Genomic DNA, 17374 nt, shown 5'->3' with positions numbered 1-17374 from the left:
GGTGTCAGGTGGATCTGTGAGGCCCCCCACACAAGACACAAGACACATTTGGGAAGGGGGCGACTCTCTGCATTCTTTATCTCCCGTGGGGGGTCAGCGGCCCTCCAGGGCCCGGTCTCGGGCTATGACCGCCTCCTCAAACTTGATCATGAGCGTGGTGCCCTTGTGCCAGTGCGCCGTGACCTTGGCAGGGAAGCCGCTGTGTGTGAGTACAGCCTCCACGATGCCCGCGGTGAAGCTGGCACAGTTCAGTGTGCTGTTCTCCTTGGGCACAGAGATGTAGGTGTTGATGAGCGGTTCCCGCTCTATGATGTAGAAGGTGCGGGCGTCATCGTTGGCCTGCTCCAGCTTGTCGGCCTCCTTGCCGAACAGCGCCTTCCACACCGCGCCCTTGACGAAGAGCAGGGCACCCAGCACCTTGGTTTCGCGCCGGGCACCCTTTTCGCGAGCCACCAGCGCATCCAGAACGCGTGCGCCCACCTGGCGGCCCAGGGCAGCCAGGCGCGCCTGCAGCTCGGCCACTGAGAAGACCCGGCTCTGGCAGTGCTGCACCAGCTCGGAGAAGAGCAGCGCGAAGGCGCTCAGGCTCACCTCGGTGCGGGGCCGCACCAGTGCGCGCTCCAGCAGCGCCGACTTCCCGCGCGTAAAGCGCGCCTCCATGCTGCCGCCGAGCTGCTGGGACACAAGGAACCGCGTGTCAGGGGAGGGAGATCGTGGAGGAGCACTGCCCCGCTCCACCCGTTTTGTGTACTCCACCGCTGACCTCCCATGTAGGAAAAGAAGAGAGGAAGGAAAGGGGGCAGCCACCTGCACGTAAAGCACGCCTCCTCCAGTAAAGGGAAATGGGGAAAGTAGCTTTACACCTTTGCCGAGGAGAGGGTTGGGCGAGGAGGACACGAAAAGGAGACCGGAAGCGGGGGGACCAGAAACCATCCCAACCTTCGAGTTCCAGCTGATCGCTCCCACTGAAAAGCTCCTTCGTGCCCCCTCTGCCACCTGTGGGAGCAACTAGAGAACTAGTGCATGGGGGAGGGGGCAGGGATGGGGGGCCGTCAGAGGTCTCTCGGGCACTGTCCCCCGCAAGCCTCCAGAAGCGACAGCGCTGATTTCCTGCAGTTGAAAAAAATTTCCCCGCCTCTCCTCTGCGGAAAGCCAAAGAAACCAGAGAGGGGAGTGGGGTGTGTCAAGACCAACAGCCGGGAGGGTGTGGGGCTTGGGGGACGGACAGACGACAGACATGGGACAAGCCAGGAGGAAAGGGCTCTGATAGGGCCCATCTGGCATGCACGAAGCACGCCTCCTTGAAGATGCAGATGGGCTTTCGTTTGTAAGGAAGACTGGAGGCGGCCGCCGAGAAGGCGCTGGGAACCCCTCCACCTCCGTGCCCTCCAGAAAGGTAGCGGGACAGTGAGAGATAAGGTGGAGGAGGCGGACTGTGAGACCCGGGGTTTGGGGGAGCCAGGAGGGGGCGCTGTGATCCTCCCATCCTAGTGCACCAAGCACTGAGACCGCCACGACGCTGACCTGCGGTGAGGGTGGGAAGAAGGAGCGGATGGGGGGGGGGTCCCCTCTCTTCCCCCTCGCCGACCCTCGCCCACTCTTGTGTGAAGCCGCTGCCAAGGGTGGAGTCGGGAGAAGGAGCTGAGAACCCCGTTCCCACTGAGCAGGAAGGGGTAAGAGGCCGGAGGGGTCGGGGGATGCTGGACTGCCCCCAACGAGGTCTGCGTGAGTAATGGGAAGACCAGCGCGGGGGGAGTCCAGGGGCTCCAAGACGCCCCCCAGGTGCGCATCCGTCTACACGGGGAGGGCCCAGCGCGCGAGATGGGAGGGGGAGTGTTGCCTCCCCCCCCACCGGGCTGCGATGGGAGCCAGTAAGCTAAGCCGCGGAAAGGCCGGAGCCCCGAGACCCCCGCGCCAGCGTGGACCCGACAGGGGGCCGGGGAGGGACCCACCGTCCTCACGGACCCTTTGCGTGGGCCGAAGCGGACAGACCCGGGATCGCGGACGTCGAGGGATTCCCCAGGCGCGCGGGAGGCTGGGGGGGGGGTCCCGCAGCAGACAAGGCCCGGCGCGGAGAGGGGTCGCGGGCGGGCGGAATCTCACCACCTTACTGCGGCCGTCGGTTTGGCCGAGTTGCTTTACGGCGCCGTAAAAGGCCTTGAGTGCGCAGGCGCTGCGGCGGGACGGGCTCGTGGGCGGGGCGCGCGCTCTGGCGGAGATTCCAGAGAGCGGCCACCAGGGGGCGTGCGTGTTCGGGGCGCCCGACCGAGGGGTGTGGCCCTGGGGCCGGGGGCCGGGCTCGCTTGGGTTGGCTCGCTCTCAGACAAACGGTAGCGCGGATGGTCACCGGTTGGGGGCGCACATTTGACGATGGGCCCACGTGTCTGTCTGAGGGGCACACATGTCTGTTTGTCCTAGAGGCACACCTATGCCTTAAACACACATTCTCTTGTCTTAGGGACACGTGCGTTTACTCAGGTACATGTTCTCTTAAGGGACATGCATCTGGGGCGCCTGGGTGGCTCAGTCCTTAAGCGTCTGCCTTCGGCTCAGGTCATGATCCCAGAGTCCTGGGATCGAGCCCCGCATCGGGCTCCCTGCTCCGCAGGAAGCCTGCTTCTCCCTCTCCCACTCCCCCTGCTTGCGTTCCGTCTCTCGCTGTCTCTCTCTCTGTCAAAAAATAAAATCTTTAAAAAAAAAAAAGGGACATGCATCCACGAACCAGGGGCCTAGGGCACTTAGGGGCATGTGCACTCACGGCTGCACGCTCAGTGGGCATATACGCTGAGGAGCACAGTTACACCCGTGGGTACCTGCTTAAGGGCTCAGATATATCTGTGGGCCCACCTGCACATAGGGAGACACTGTCCATCTCAGGCACACACTCCTGGGCACGGAGACTGGGTTACTCCCTGGGTACACGTTCATGGACACCCGAAGACCGACTCGGGGCATTCATTCCCACACAACCTCGTGTCCACGGGCTCCCTGTGTGCCTTTCCCCATCCCCCAACATTTGCCAGGCCCTCCCCCTCCAGGTCCCCAAAGCCCCCCAGGTGCTCCCAGTATGAGATCTAAAAGCCACATTCTTTTGCATAGGCCTTTATCTTCACAAATCAAGAACCGTGAGTGCAGAAACAAAGGAACATACATGGGTACATGCTCCGAAGCCCCTCGTTTGCATAATCAGTCACACTCACATCGGCACAGGGCACACACTGCAACACCCACAATTATAGTGATACACGGGGTGCCCCACACACAGCGCCGCCATGACACACGTATACACAACATACTGCAGGGTACTCACACGTGTTCACAGTGCTACCCGTGTCGCCCACACCCACACTCACACTGACACACCTTTGGGGTCCTTGCTGACACAGCCACCCACTGTGTCATGCATTAGGCTCACAACACACCATGATCACACACGTGGACAGCTTCACTGGGAGGGGTAGCTGGGCCTTCGATGTCTTCTCATTTGTTGAGGTCTCTGGGCAGGATGGAGACCCAAGGTCAGGCAGATCCCTCCCCCAGGAGGGAAACTGGGGCCACGTCTGTAGCTCCCTCCTCATCCACCTCCCCAGTCCCAACTTACATGAGCTTGGCTTCTTCTCCAGTGCCTTGGAGATTTCCTGTAACTTGTTCTTGATTTGGCTCATGTCTGGGGGCAGGAGGATAGGAGAAATCTGGTGTGGGGTCTCACACAGGGCTCCCATGTTTATCGGAAGCCTCCTCCCTGCCCAACCCCCAGCCTGGGGTGCTGTGGAGCCCGCGTACTTGGTGTCCCTAGCAGCATTTAAATATCCCCTGAGTGACTCAGAGGGTGACATCCATCATGCTTCTAAACACCCCCCCCCACCGTGTGCTGGGAGAATGGGACCCCTGCTGTCCCCTCCCCCAATTCCCCAGCCCCCAGCATGAGACAAATTCCACCCAGGGAAGGAAGGTCTGCAATGGCACCTGTTAATAACATCTTCATTTTCTCTCCCTCGAACTGGACACTTCTCTTGACCGTGTCAATGCCCTGCTTGGCCTCCCTGGTGAGCTGCTGGATGGAGCTCCAGCCCCGGTTCTGCTCCTCCTGACACTCCCGCACCGAGTCGGAGACTGAGGCATGAAGTGGGCATGTCCGTATCACCACTGCTCTCCTCACCCCCACCCCGACCCCGTGGGCCTCCCCCAGGTCCCACCCTCACCATTCCAGAGCTCCCTTTTCAAGACCAGCAACTCCTGGGACATCTCAGAATCTGTTCAGGAGGAGGGGCAGGGGAGGCAGGAAAAACCTTGAGGTGCCCCCAGTTCTGTAGGCCTGGGAACAAGGGTGGGGGAAGGGAGGGGAACGAGGGAGAGGGGAGACAGGGTGGAAACACTGGGCTGCCCACCTCCTGAGGACCCCCTCCACGCTGCCCCAGCCCCCACCAAAAAAAACAAAAAACAAAAACAACAACAACCCCGAAACGAAAAACCCTACTCACTCTTTGCCAGGACCAAGGCCAAGAGGATGATGCAGGACAGGGCGAGGAGGGTGTACAGAATCGTGAGGGCTCTGTGCAGACAACAGGGGACCTGGGCAGATTCTGAGGGTGGCCTAGACAGGGTCGGGACTGGGGTAGAGGCAAGACAGGTGACCTCCAGGGCCCAACACCACCACCCAAACCATCTGGACTGACTCTAACGCCGTCAGAAACTCTGTCACCTGCACCCGCTCTTCCCAATGCCGTAGCCACTGTGACCACCAACATGCCCACTGACCAGAGCCACCAGTTGTCCCTAATGCTGTCATCATCATGCTGCCCTTACCATCCCCTTTACCAGCACTCACAACGTCAACAGTAGCTGTCACCAGCACCCATCAACATCAGTGCCTACCATTGTTAGCATTGTCCCCAGCAGCAGGTCTCATCAGCACTGTCATGGGCTCTGTCCAGGTGGTTCCCTCCTGATCCACTACGTGGTCACCTCTCCACCATCACCATCACCCAGACTTTCACCAACACTTCCACCAAACACCAACACCACCGACATCATCATCCCCACCTGCGAAGCTAACCCCCCCGCCCTCGACCGTAACACACATGCCCCGATGTCACCACGCCCCACACCACTGACCCCGACCTCCACGTGGTGCTCCTGGTTCCCATGATGCCCTACCATGGGCCCCTCCCGAGGCTGTGCAGTGTGTGCTGGCAGATGGCTGCTTGCCCTGATTCTTGAGGGATGAATGGCTGCCCTTCAGCTTCTCCTGGTTTCTGAAGGTCAAGGTGATATTCTCATAGTCAGGGTTACCTGCACCTGTGGGTGGGTCAGTGAGAGTGGAAACCTGCCCAGAGCTCTGGGGCGGGGGTGGGGGTAGGAAGGGGGCTCAGAGATCTTGGCTCACCAAACCCCTGCACACAACAAATCTCTGGGGATAACAGATAAGGAATGGGGAAAACAAGACCTGCTTCTTGGTTGGGTGGAGAAGGTGTGCATGAGCATTTGGGGGATACACATGCACACATACATTTAGGGGTGGGGGAATGAGCCCTGTGACCCCACTTTCAACCCCTTATCTCTCCCATCCCAATCTCTCCCACCTGACCTCTCCCCTCCCCACCTCGAGGTGCCTAACCTTCCTTATTGGCTGGGGCCCTCTGTTTCTTGTCTTTGAAGGCTGCTGCCTGCATCTTGACCTCCTGCTTCATGTAGATTTCCTCAGACTCCATGGTTCCTAGTCGGCCAGTTTGCCCACACACATCCCCACCCGCCGGAAGGTGTCGTGGCAGATGAGGAAATCTCTGGGTTGGGGGGAGGAGGAGGAGAGGTCAATCTCCTCTTTTCAGTGACCCAGGACCCTCCAGCCCTGGGGCATCCTCCCCACACCCCACCCCCCAGATCAAGAGAGTCTTAGGAGACCAGCGGTCTCACGGAGGGCCAAGCAGAGAAGCCCACAGACCCAGAGACAGGAACCAGCATGATCAGGAACCAGCAACAGAACTGTTAGCTAATGCTATGGCGGTCATCATGTTGCAATGTACAAATGTCTCAAATCAACACCTGTACACCTCAAACATGCACAATGTTATAAGTCAATTATACTCAATATAAATAAATTTTAAAAACTTTAAAGGATGGTCGCAAACAGACACAAAAGGACACAAGCTCTGTATGTGTCTACCCAAATGAACATTGTCCCCTGCCCCTCTCAGGAGAGAATCTAGGCCCCTGGGAGTCCCACCCTTTAGGTTTGAGGTATCTGGGCTTTGGAGGCAGGATTTCTAGGTCTCCCACATCTTCCTACTCCCCGCCCCAGTCCTACCCCTCAGCTCCACCCCAAGAAATTCTACTTCTTTAAGACCCCATGGAGGAAAGGAACGGATGTGAGGTAAGGGGGCCAACCACTTGAGCTCCACCCATATCTGGGACAGAGCCAGATGCATGCCTTGACCTAACCCTGGACATGATGTCCCCTCTCCCTGGGTCCCCAGACAGAGAAACACTTGGAAACACTCACTCTCACCCACGCATCTGCTCACCTACCCACACTCATGCACACTCCCGGAAACCGTGATACATCTGCTCACGTATTCACATGGCTTGCCCACTGGCAGGCTTCTACACGTGTTTGCCCCAGAGAAATATCCATATTCATGCATTCACATGTCTGCTCTCTGTCTAGATGTCTTCAAGCTCTCTTTGTGTCTGTGACCTTGAAAACTGGAGATAAAAATGAGACAAAGTTTGTAGGGAATTCTCTCTTTAAGTTTAGAACAGTGCCTTCTGGTAGAAATATAATGTAAACCACATCTTTAATTTAAAAATTTCTAGCAACCACCTTCAAAAGACGAAAAGGGACAGGCTAAGTTAATTTTAATCATGCATCTTATTTAGCATAATATACCCTCAAAATTATCACTTCAGCGTGTAGACGATACTAAAAAATTGAGATATAGTACCTTTTTTTGGTACTAAATCTTCAAAAATCAAACGTGATTTACACTCACGGGACATTTCAAGTGTTTGGTGGCTGTCATATTGGACAACGCTGGTCTAGACCATTGTGGTTCTCTCCCTTTGGAAAAAATAAGTAAAAGATAATTAAAAAGACTTTTTAAAAAAGATTTTATTTATTTATTTGACAGAGAGATAGAGCATAAGCGAGAGATGATGGAGGGGAAGCGGCAGAGGGAGAAGAAGCAGGCTCCCTGCTCAGTGGGGAGCCCCTGCTGGGCTGGGTCCCCGGACCCTCGGATCATGACCTGAGCTGAAGGCAGACGCTTAACTGACTGAGCCACCCGGGCGCCCTTTAAAAAGACTTTCTATGTTTTAGCTTTTAAATGTATGATTAAATTTGAGATAACTTTGGAATGGTCCCCCAAGTTTTGATGAGAATAATGCTCTGTTTTCTAAACTATTGCCGACCTTGTCGGCTCAAGGATGACTGCTTGCTTTAACAGTGTTTTGATGTCAACTCCTCTCTCTGATTTTTTTTTTTTTAAGATTTTGTTTATTTGAGAGAGAGTGCACGTGAGAGGGGGGAGAGTCAGAGGGAGAAGCAGACTCCTTGCTGAGCGGGGAGCCCGATGCGGGACTCGATCCCGGGACTCCAGGATCATGACCTGAGCCGAAGGCAGTCGCTTAACCAACTGAGCCACCCAGGCGCCCCCTTTCTCTGATTTTAGAAAGAAGTCCGCAATTGAGAGATTCGACCCTCTCCTGATGTAACGGTCACAGAGGAGACGGAACAATGGGCAGCTGGCTCTGCTGTGATGGACAGGTGCAGGGGGTGGGGCCACAGCATTTCACATTTCTGTAGGTCGGTTGAAGCGAAGACCAGGCTGCATCCAGCCCTCTGGACAAAATAGCAGTTGTGAAACTGGAGGCCCGTGAGCAATCACAGTGGCTTGAGAGGGCTCTGTGAGGCTTCTCGACCAGCCGCTGTCTTAGGGGTAACAGTCTCAATTTTCTTTTAAGAAAGAATATGCGTCTCCAGGACAGCTAACCATAAACCAGTGATTGGTTTAGAGTGGGTACATGATCCAGGCCCAGGCAATCAGAGTCTAAGATTTGGCACAGGGGTGGGCACATGAGCCAGATTCAGCCAATGAAACTCAGGACTGCGACTTTTGGGGCATTAACCAGGAAAAAAGGCATTTCCTCTTTTTTTTTCCTCTCTCTCTCTCTCTCCACTGGGGCTCTCAGACTGGGAAAATGTAACCTTGGAGCTGTGATGGGGGAGAACTTGCTTGAGAGAGAAGCCAGCATTGAGGAGAGCAGACCTGAGAGGGAGTCGGATCCTGGAGACGTCATTTGAGGGCTAGATCCACCCATACTTGAATCTGTCATTCTAACCCTGGGCCTCTTGGTGCAGTTGGTTAAGAGTCCAACTCTTGGTTTCGACTCAGGTCCGTGATCTCAGAGTTGTGAGATTGAACCCTGCATCAGGCTCTGTGCTGAGTGTAGACTCTCTCTTCCTCTCCCTCTGCCCCCTCTGCCCCTCCCCACCCCACTCTCTCTCTCTCTAAAATAAATAAGCGAGGGGCACCTGGGTGGCTCAGTCGGTTAGGCGGCTGCCTTTGGCTCAGGTCATGATCCCATGGTCCTGGGATCGAGCCCCGCGTCCGGCTCCCTGCTCGGCGGAGAGCCTGCTTCTCCCTCTCCCTCTGCCTGCCACTCTGCCTGCTTGTGCTGTCTCTCTATCTGTTGAATAAATAAATAAAATCTTTAAAAATAAAAAAAATTTAAAAAAAATAAGTGAATCTTTAACCCTGGGCTTCTCAGTTACATATCCAGAAACTTCCTCTTTTTTTTTCTTTTTTAAAGATTTTATTTTTAAGTCATCTCTACACCCAACATGGGGCTCAAACTCACACCCCGAGATCAAGAGTTGCATGCCCCACTGACTGAGCCAGCCAGGTGCCCCCAGAAACTTCCTTTTACTTTTGCTCAAGCTAACTTGCAGTGGGGTTTGTGGTGCTTGCAACTGAAAAACTCTTGGCTACCTCAGGGGGGCTGGGCGGTTGGCAAGTGAGAAAATGGAGGCTTGAGAAGGGGGCTTGCCTATCCAAGTCTGCGCTCTGGGACAGGAGAATGACTGTGCTGGAATTGAGGACTCTGAAGAGGACTTTTTGGGGTCCAGACATAGGGGGATAATTGAATGGGACTTGGAGATAAAGAGGCATTCCAATCAGTCTGGGGACAAAGGAGTGCACCCCCCCTCCACATCAGTGAGGGGGTGGGACAGGCAAGGTTCTAGACCCACCCTCTCTGCTCCTCAACACACTTCTGACTCAGTGGTCCCACCTCAACCCCATGGCCACATGGGGTTAGGAGGGAGGATTTAGGAGGGGAATCTCTGGATTGGGGTATGGGTGGGCTCCAGGGGCAAGAGGAGAGTCTGTGATCTCAGCTCATGGCTACCGGAATCAGACAGGGGGCTGTGCCATCATAGGGGGTGGGTGGCAGAGATGGGGGCATAACATGGGAGGAGAGGGATGGGCAGAAGAAAGTCACGGGCGCCCACCCCCCCGCCACTGCCTCCCTGCAGGAGAGTCCAAAACATCTTGAAAACCAGGATGCCACCCCATCACCTGTTCTCCAGCTCCTGGGGGCTGGGACATTTGAGTCTGGGGTCCCTTTCAAGACTGGGCACCAAGTGTTCTGAAATCTGTGTCTGCATCTCGCAGGGGCTGGATTTTTAAGACCCCTGGGTTAGGATTCCCAGGGAACTGGACCCTGAATCACCTGGATCTGTGCCCCCAGGAAGCTGTGTAAGTGTTGCAGGTGACTCGTCTTCCAGGTCAGAATTCAGATGGGGACTGATGTCGTCCAGGCGGGGATGGGGACTTGATGTCAGAAGCAAGAGACTCTGTCCAAGGTTTACACATCTACGTGTCTATGTTCCTCCTTCCATGGCCGTGCCTGTGTGTTCCAGTGGTCCTTTCTTGTGCCCATGTATGTGTCTGTGGCCATGGTGTGTCCCTGTGTGACCATAGTAACTGGGTTGTGTACCGTGTGTGTACATGTAGTGTGTGCACCTGGATGGTGTGTCCACGTGTGTAGGTGGTTATTTATTCAGCAGACATTTCCTGAACACCTACTATGTGGTATGCTCTCTTCTGAGTGCCAGGAATACACCAAAGGGCAAACAAGTACCCTGCCCTGCGTTTTCATATTCAAGTGTCCATGAGGGCGTATGTACCCCTGTGTACTGCAGGTTGTAACTACTCAAAACTGCGCTGCATGTGTGAAAACGTAAACTTGTGGTTCGTGGCCTCAGGTAAGAGTTCTCAGCTTGCTCCTGTGAAGATTCCTTCCTGTCCACGACCCAGCTTTGCCTGTGCCCTGCAGGCCCCTCCATGAGGTTGGGGAGTGAGGGATCTCAGCTGAGGGCTCTGGGCTGAGAGATGACCCAGGCGTCCACCTTGACCCTGGGGCTTCTGGAGGCTTGGGGCCCTGAAGTGTATGCAGAGTGGGGGGGGGCGGGGGTCCCTGTCCCATCCAGACCCAGACCCCGAATGAAGCCTCATTGTAGGGGCTGGGACAGAATGACCCAGCGATTTCCTGGAAGGCCAGAGACCCGAGGGTGACCGTCAAGGTGGCCTTAAAGGTAACACGCACTTCCCCCTCCTGAAGGAGGCCATGATTCTTGGGTGTGAGTGTCCTCAGAGGAAGTAGAGGCCTTGTTCTCGGAGATGGGGAGGGGGGCACAACATGGGAGGAGAGGGATGGGCAGAGGAAAGTCACGGGCGGCCCGGCCACCGCCTCCCTCCAGCGTCTGCGTGCCCGGCTCTTTTCGGGAGACGCCAGCTCAGTCTCCCACCCCCCACAAAAGACAGCGCCGCGCCCCGACCCTCACCTTCTCAGGGTTTATTTCCAGCCCCGCCCCTCCGAGGCCTGGCCACGCCCCGTCAGAGGCCTGACCCCGTCCCCTCGAGGCCTGGCCACGCCCCCCAGCCGGCACCGTGACCCCGGGGACCTCAGGCGGTGGTCTGCACGCGGCAACAGCGAGCTCCGGTCCAGTCCATGCCCGCGCACTGGCAGTGGCATGTGGTCTCGGCGCGCACGTCCCACGAGCCACAGGCGGAGCCACAGGTGCAGGCGGTGACGGCGAAGCCTGTGGGCCGGAGCGGAGGGAGTCTGGACCCGGGCGGGAGGCTACCCGCCAGGGGGTCCGGGGGGAAGCCGCGGGCTCCAACACCGGGGAATGAATGGGAGCCGGATTGCGTGGGCGGCTGTGTCCCAAGCTGTCCCGGAGCTGGGGCGGGGAGAAGGCTGGGGCCGCAGACCAGGATCCTGGGGAAGTTGACTCAAGAAATAGAGGCTGGATTTAGGGGGAGGGGTTCCTGGGTGCTGGAACAGAAGCGAGAGCCTGGAAAAGGACTTCAGTACTCACCTGCAGGGCAGGTGGCCAGGTCCCCCCTGGAGGTGACGCTCCGGCAGCTCAGGCCAAAGTTCCTCATTGTCTCAAGAACTGCGGGGGGGAGGAGAGAAGGAAGCTGTGAGACCAAGCTGCCCCTGTTCTCATGTGGCCCTGGCCCTGGTGGTTTGGAGATAGGCAGGTGGTCAAGAAAACTCTTCTGAGGAAGGCCCAGGTGGGCCAGGCCCTGGTGGAGAGCCATGAGATGGGAAGCTCATCACCTCCCAGGTTCTGTCTTGAGATAGGGGTTGTGGAGGAAGGAGGATTTGGAGCTTCTGCCAAAGATGGAGCTGGATGGGGGCTGGGGTTGGCTTGGGTTTGGGGTGGAGGTTTGGTTCTGGTTGGGGCAGAATTGATGGCTGCTCCATCTCGGGAATTAGAGGGCCCCCTCTGAGGCCCCTGCTGAGGTTGGAAGTGAGGGTCCTCACTTAAGGATCTGGTGCCATCCTGGATCTTCTCATTGATGGCTTCATCCACTGGACACAGAGACTTGCCACACCCCAGCAGCCCCAGGACAGGGAGGAGGAGGGGGGCAAGAGCCTTCATCCTGCAGGTGCTGCAAGACAGAACCGACAGCCAGGTCAGTCCCTTCTCCTCTGGGGAGGGTCAAGCCTCCAGAGCAGGTGGGATATGGAATCCTGGGGGGGAACAGGGCTGGCATCCCAGCTTTGCCAAGGCCCCCTCGGGCTGGGGTTCTGGGCTGAGCAGGGGCAGCTGTCACTTACCCTCAGGACGTACTCAGCAGGCCAAAGCTCGGGCACTGATTTCATGCCCCTGCCACATCTCCCTCTTTAAGGCTTCTGCCGGATGTGGAGCTTCCAGTCTTGGCTGAGTGTCTTGGCTCCCTGGGCCTCCCCTCCCACATCCGGGACCAAGAGGAAGCCCCCAGGGCAGACTAAGGGCCCAGGGGTAGGAAGCTATGCCCGCCCCCTTCCCTGCTACAGTTTCCCCCATTCAAGAGCCCACCCTTCTCAGGAGGTAGTCCTGGGGGATGATTCCAGAAGCCCCTGTCCCATGGACAGGCAAAGAAATAGGAGTTTGCATGCAGGGGTGGGGAACATAAGCATGAACAAAATAACCCTCCCCCAAAATAAATAAATATGCAGTGAGAACTGCATACCATGTTCATACCCAAATGCCTCTCAACAATAGAATGGATGAAATCATGTTTTCTTTTTTCCTTCAGTGGAACAATCTGTAACAGATGGTGGCAAACTTGCAGCGCATGGGACAAATCTGGCCCACTGTCTATTTCTGTGCAACCCATGAGCTAAGAATGGTTTTTACATTTTGGGTGTTTTTTTTTTTTTTTTGGTTTTTGTTTTTAATACAAACGGATTTTTAAAATTGTGGCAAAATATATTTCACATTAAACTTATCATTTTAACCATTTCTTAAAAAGATTTTATTTATTTATTTGGGATGGACAGAGAGAGATAGCAAGGGGTGGGGCAGGGCAGAGGGAGAAGCAGACTTTCCACTGAGCGCAGAGCCCGATGCAGGGCTCGATCCTGGAACCCCGGGATCATGACCTGAGCCGAAGGCAGACACTTAATTGGCTGAGCCACCCAGGTGCCCCATTTTAGCCATTTTTTAAGTGTAGGGTCCAGTGGCATGAAGTACTCTCACATTGTTGTGCAACCGTCCCCACCAACCATCTCCAGAACTTTCTCATCTTCCCAAACTGAAGCTCTGTCCCCACGAAACACTAACTCCCTATCCCCCTTTGCCAGACCCCCTGGCTCCCACCATCTACTTTCTGTCTCTATGACTTTGCCTGTTCACACCTCAAGTAAGTGGAATCACACAATACTTATCCTTTTGTGTCTGTATTCTTTCACTTAGCATAAGTGTTTTCAAGCTTCATCCATGTTGTGGCATGGGGCAGAACTTTATTCCTTTTTATGGCGAATATTTCACTGTAGGGACACACCACATTTTGTTTATCCATTCATCTGTTAGTTGCAACTTACTTTGTTGTTTCCATCTCTTGTCAACGATGCCCCTGTAAACCTTGGAATGTATGAGCATCTCTGAGCATCTCTGAGTCCCTGCTTTCAGTTCCCTTGGGTATATATCCAGGAGTGGGATTGCTGGATCATATGACAATTCTGTGCTTAACTTTTCGAGGAGTTGCCAAAAAGTTTGTACACTTTTAAATCATTGGAAAAAAAATTTAACAGTGACATATGAAAAGTACATGAAATTGAAATCCCAGTTATTTATAAGTGTTCTTGGAGCATAACCATGCCTACTTTTTTAATAGATTGTCTGAGGTTGCTTTCCCAGGTCAGTGACAGAGACTATGCCCTGTAAAGGTGAACCCGGCTACCATCTGGCCCTTTACAGAAAAAAAAAAAATTGTCCATTCCTGGTCAATAGCAATGAGTGTGAATGAGAGATCACAATATATGAATTGCGGCTACATGCAACAGTCTGGATGAATCTCACAAAACATAACTGTGAGCAAAAGAACCCAGACACAGAAAAGAAAAGAACATACCGCACAAAGGACCAGGGCAGGGTGCCTGGGTGCCTCAGTCAATCGACCATCCAACTCTTGATTTTCGCTCAGGTCATGATCTCAGGGCCCTGAGATCGAGTCCTGTGTCCGGCTTCATGCTGGGTGTGGAGCCTGCTTGGGAATCTCTCTCTCCCTCTCCCTCTGCACCTCCCCTCTCCCCACTCCACACACACACACATACACACACACACACACACACACCTGCTCTCTCTCTCTCTCTCTCAAAAAAAAAAAAAAAGCACAACTAATCTATGCTGTTGGAGATGAGGATGGAACTTCCCTGGGGAGTGAGGGAAAATGGGAAGCTAGTGAAAATTTGAGCATACGCTTACATCTGCACACTTTTCTTTACACATACTCTATTTCAGTGACGTGTGTGTGAAATCCCTATGTAAATACAACCGTGTACACAGGCCAAAGTGTAGGCAATATTTCTTGAGCACTTACTTGCGCCAGATGTGATGCTATGCATCGTGCATGCAGTGGGGAGCAAGGGGACCCCCCAGCCCTCACGCACCTTGCCCTGTCTGTAGGAGGAAGACAGACACCAAGAAAGAGCTCAATTAGCCTCACACTCCACCAGTCATCTCTGCCCCAGAGGAGAGGAACTGAATTCTGGGAGAACTTCTGGCAGAAGAATGTGGCCCCCGGTGGAAGATTCCAGGGAGGTTTTATGGAGGAAGAGATGGCCGAGCGGAAGGTGGAGGGTGAGCAAGAGTTAAGCAGGAGAACCAGTCAGGGAGGGCATTCTGGGTGGAAGGAACTGCTTGTCCCAAGGCCCTGGGGAAGGACAGCGTGCACCAGCTTTGAGGAACTGAAAGAAAACCAGTGGGCAGGAAGGCAGAGAGCCTGGTTGGCATTAATAAATTTTGCAGGCTCCCTTCCTTGAAGACCCCCAGACACAGCTTGGATACAAGGTAGTTTGGGACACAGCAAGAGTCATTTTGTTAAGAGCTCTGATCCTTCAAACCCTTTAGTCTCAGAACTTTTCAGATAAAAGCTTTTGAGGGGCACAGAAGCGGGCAGCTCTGACTACAGGTCAGGTGAAAAGCAGGGGGTGTGTGTGGAACCCCTAGGATTCCCTGGGGACTTAGTTTGAAAACCCTTGGTTAAGTAGCAGGAAAGGGCTACATGCCCTTTCATTCTCTTTGAAGAAAATAAAATATTTTAGGGGCACCTGGCTGGCTCATTTGGAAGAGCATGCCATGCTTGATCTCAGGGCCGTGAGTTCGAGCTCCACCCTGGGTATAGAGATGCCTAAAAAAAAAATAAACTTAAAAAAAATATATTTTTATTCCCCCTGATTTCTATCAGTGACACTGAGGTCTAGTGGCCTCAATTTTGCATCAAATGCTATCAAATAAAATTTCAGAGCCAGGTCTTTAAAACGTACAATAGTGGGGCACCTGGGTGGCTTAGTTGGCTAAGCCTCTGCCTTTGGCTCAGGTCATGATCCTGGAGTCCCGGGATCGAGCCCCGCATCGGGCTCCCTGCTCGCACGGAGCATGCTTCTCCCTCTCCTCCCTGCTCGTGCATGCTCTCTCGCTATCTCTCTCTCAAATAAGTAAATAAAATCTTTTAAAAAATAAAATAAAATAATAAAGCATACAATTGGGCAGTCACTGTCTTTTACAATCAATTTTATTGAGGTATAATTTTTGTTAAATAAAATGCACCTAAAGTGTTCAGTTGGATGTATTTTGACAAATGTACATGCCTGCATGCTGCATGAATGTTTTGTTTTTCCCAAGTATTGTCTTTTTAGTTTTTTGTTTTTGTTTTGTTTTGTTTTTTAGAGAGAAAGAGAGAGAGCACATGCATGCATGTGAGGGGGAGGGAGGGGCAGAGGGAGAAGGAGAGAAAGAATCTTAGGCAGGCTCCACGCCCAGCACAGGGGCCGACACGGGGCTCCATCCCAGGACCCTGAGATCATGACCTGAGCCAAAATCAAGAGTCGGCTGCTCAGCTGACTGAGCCACCCAGGCACCTCCCAAGTATTGTCTTTTTAAAAACATAAGGTGTCATTTACATAAAGTAAAATTCACTCTTTTTACTGAGTTCTATGAGTTTTGACAAATGCATAGAGTCGTGTGATTGTCACCACCCAGTACTTATAACTTAAGTGATAGTTGGGGAAATAAAAGAGGTCCCAAAAGATCTTAAGGGTTTTAAACTGTGTCCTGAAGCCACAGAGAGAGGATTTTTCGGCTCCATACCACCCGTCTTCCCATGTGGACCTGCAGACCTTGTGAATATTCACAACTGTTACCAGCTTGTTCTTGCCTATTAGTGTACTTCTGTCCTTGAAGGGTTATTATGAACCAGGAGGGCCTGGAAACTGACCTCCAGAAGTAACCGGAGTTACTTGCCTTGCTAGATATCAACTTGCTGTCCTGTTGACAGACGAGATGACAGGGGGCTCGGCCGAATCAGGAATCATTTGCTTCCTGTTCCACATCAACGACAGAAAAGAAAAGCAAGAGCCCTGGAACCCTGCCCGCTTTCTTAAGCAAGAGCTGGTGAGCCTGGCTTCATTTAGAAACGCTTCTGACCCAGGGGGTCGGGGTAGGGGGTCCTGTCTGGCAGAAGGGGAGTCTGAGCAGCTAACTACCAGCTGCAGAGGTGGGGAGATGACAGCAAGACCTGAGGGGACCAGGTTGTGCCTTGGGGCAAGGAACAGTGAGAGCCTGAATGTTGGGTGGTAAAGAGCATGGAGATTTCCAGTGTTAACCACCTGAGATTCTCCTTTGCAGTAGACCCACTCTCGTCTCTAGGTGTGCCTGGGTTCCTTGAGCCTCTGGACCCCTTACAGAATATCTTTCACTTGGCGGCTCCTTGGGGTGCCCTGAGATGATCATATCTACTGTTTGTTGAGCAATTTATACATATGACCACCAGCCGGTCAGGTAGAGATGATTATTATCTACAAGAGGAGCTGCTGAGGCCCAGAGAGGCTAAATGACTTGTCTGGGGTCACACAGCAAGTTGGTGGAGGAGCTGGGATTTGAACCCTGATGGTCTGTCTCAAGGATCTGCACCTTTCAGCCCCAAGAAGTGTGTGTATGTGGGGGGCACTCCCTGGATGACCACAGCACTGTCCCAGCTTTAAAAAATAAGAAGAAAGAAAAAGAATAAAAGCAACATTGTTTTGAGAATATTCCTATAGCTTTTCTTTTTCTGTTAAAGAAATGACAGAAATAAAATGTCCCTATTTTTTTTTAAGATTTCATTTATTTATTTGAGAGAGAGAAAGCATTGGGGCGGGGAGGGGAGGAGCAGAGGGAGAAGCAGGGTCGATCCCAGGACCCTGGGATCACAGACTGAGTTGAAGGCAGATGCTTAACCGACTGAGCCATCCAGGTGCCCCAGGGACATTTTGGAGCACCTGGGTAGCTCAGTTGGTTAAGCATCTGCCTTCGGCCCAGGCTGTAGTCCTAGGGTCCTGG

General features: G+C 53.7%; 3 protein-coding genes and 1 long non-coding RNA gene across 15 annotated transcripts; 1 reads left to right on the top strand and 3 right to left on the bottom strand.

The window, feature by feature from the left end:
* Window positions 1-47: 47 nt before the first annotated feature.
* On the bottom strand, window positions 48-2205 carry TRAPPC5 (trafficking protein particle complex subunit 5). Of its 6 annotated transcripts, none has more exons than XM_028093122.2 (2): window positions 2104-2205; window positions 48-675 (listed from the first exon to the last, which is right to left on the bottom strand). In XM_028093122.2, the coding sequence occupies exon 2, from the start codon at window positions 658-660 to the stop codon at window positions 94-96; it is 567 nt and encodes a 188-aa protein (XP_027948923.1). In that variant the 5' UTR covers window positions 661-675; window positions 2104-2205; the 3' UTR covers window positions 48-93. The 6 variants fall into 6 exon arrangements, with proteins under 6 accessions (XP_027948923.1, XP_087873681.1, XP_027948921.1 ...); XM_088017555.1 differs by having other exon boundaries at window positions 2107-2204; XM_028093120.2 differs by having other exon boundaries at window positions 1953-2168.
* LOC114200811 (uncharacterized) lies at window positions 1357-17085 on the top strand. 6 transcript variants are annotated; one of them, XR_015766611.1, is made up of 5 exons: window positions 1357-1673; window positions 9672-9755; window positions 10202-11984; window positions 14462-14635; window positions 16306-17085. It is a non-coding gene; the product is annotated as an uncharacterized LOC114200811 (long non-coding RNA). The 6 variants fall into 6 exon arrangements; XR_015766609.1 differs by having other exon boundaries at window positions 9672-10594; window positions 10865-11984; XR_015766612.1 differs by having other exon boundaries at window positions 9672-11984; window positions 16306-16447; window positions 16703-17085.
* Window positions 3087-5918, bottom strand: MCEMP1 (mast cell expressed membrane protein 1). Its single transcript, XM_028093117.2, has 7 exons — window positions 5618-5918; window positions 5158-5298; window positions 4482-4610; window positions 4203-4253; window positions 3967-4113; window positions 3602-3667; window positions 3087-3496 (listed from the first exon to the last, which is right to left on the bottom strand). Coding segments are annotated over exons 1-7 (630 nt in total). The 5' UTR covers window positions 5712-5918; the 3' UTR covers window positions 3087-3494.
* RETN (resistin) lies at window positions 10840-12277 on the bottom strand. Of its 2 annotated transcripts, XM_028093123.2 has the most exons (4): window positions 12130-12277; window positions 11833-11960; window positions 11381-11458; window positions 10844-11101 (listed from the first exon to the last, which is right to left on the bottom strand). In XM_028093123.2, the coding sequence occupies exons 2-4, from the start codon at window positions 11948-11950 to the stop codon at window positions 10965-10967; spliced, it is 333 nt and encodes a 110-aa protein (XP_027948924.1). In that variant the 5' UTR covers window positions 11951-11960; window positions 12130-12277; the 3' UTR covers window positions 10844-10964. The 2 variants fall into 2 exon arrangements, with proteins under 2 accessions (XP_087873686.1, XP_027948924.1); XM_088017560.1 differs by lacking the exon at window positions 12130-12277 and having other exon boundaries at window positions 10840-11101.
* Window positions 17086-17374: the final 289 nt, after the last annotated feature.

Source organism: Eumetopias jubatus, unplaced genomic scaffold (genome assembly GCF_037043125.1).
Source record: "Eumetopias jubatus isolate StellerSeaLion01/CBP00866 unplaced genomic scaffold, mEumJub1_p1.0 scaffold_1, whole genome shotgun sequence".
NCBI classification, from domain to species: Eukaryota; Metazoa; Chordata; class Mammalia; order Carnivora; family Otariidae; genus Eumetopias; species Eumetopias jubatus.
This window is presented reverse-complemented; position numbering and strand designations above follow the sequence as displayed.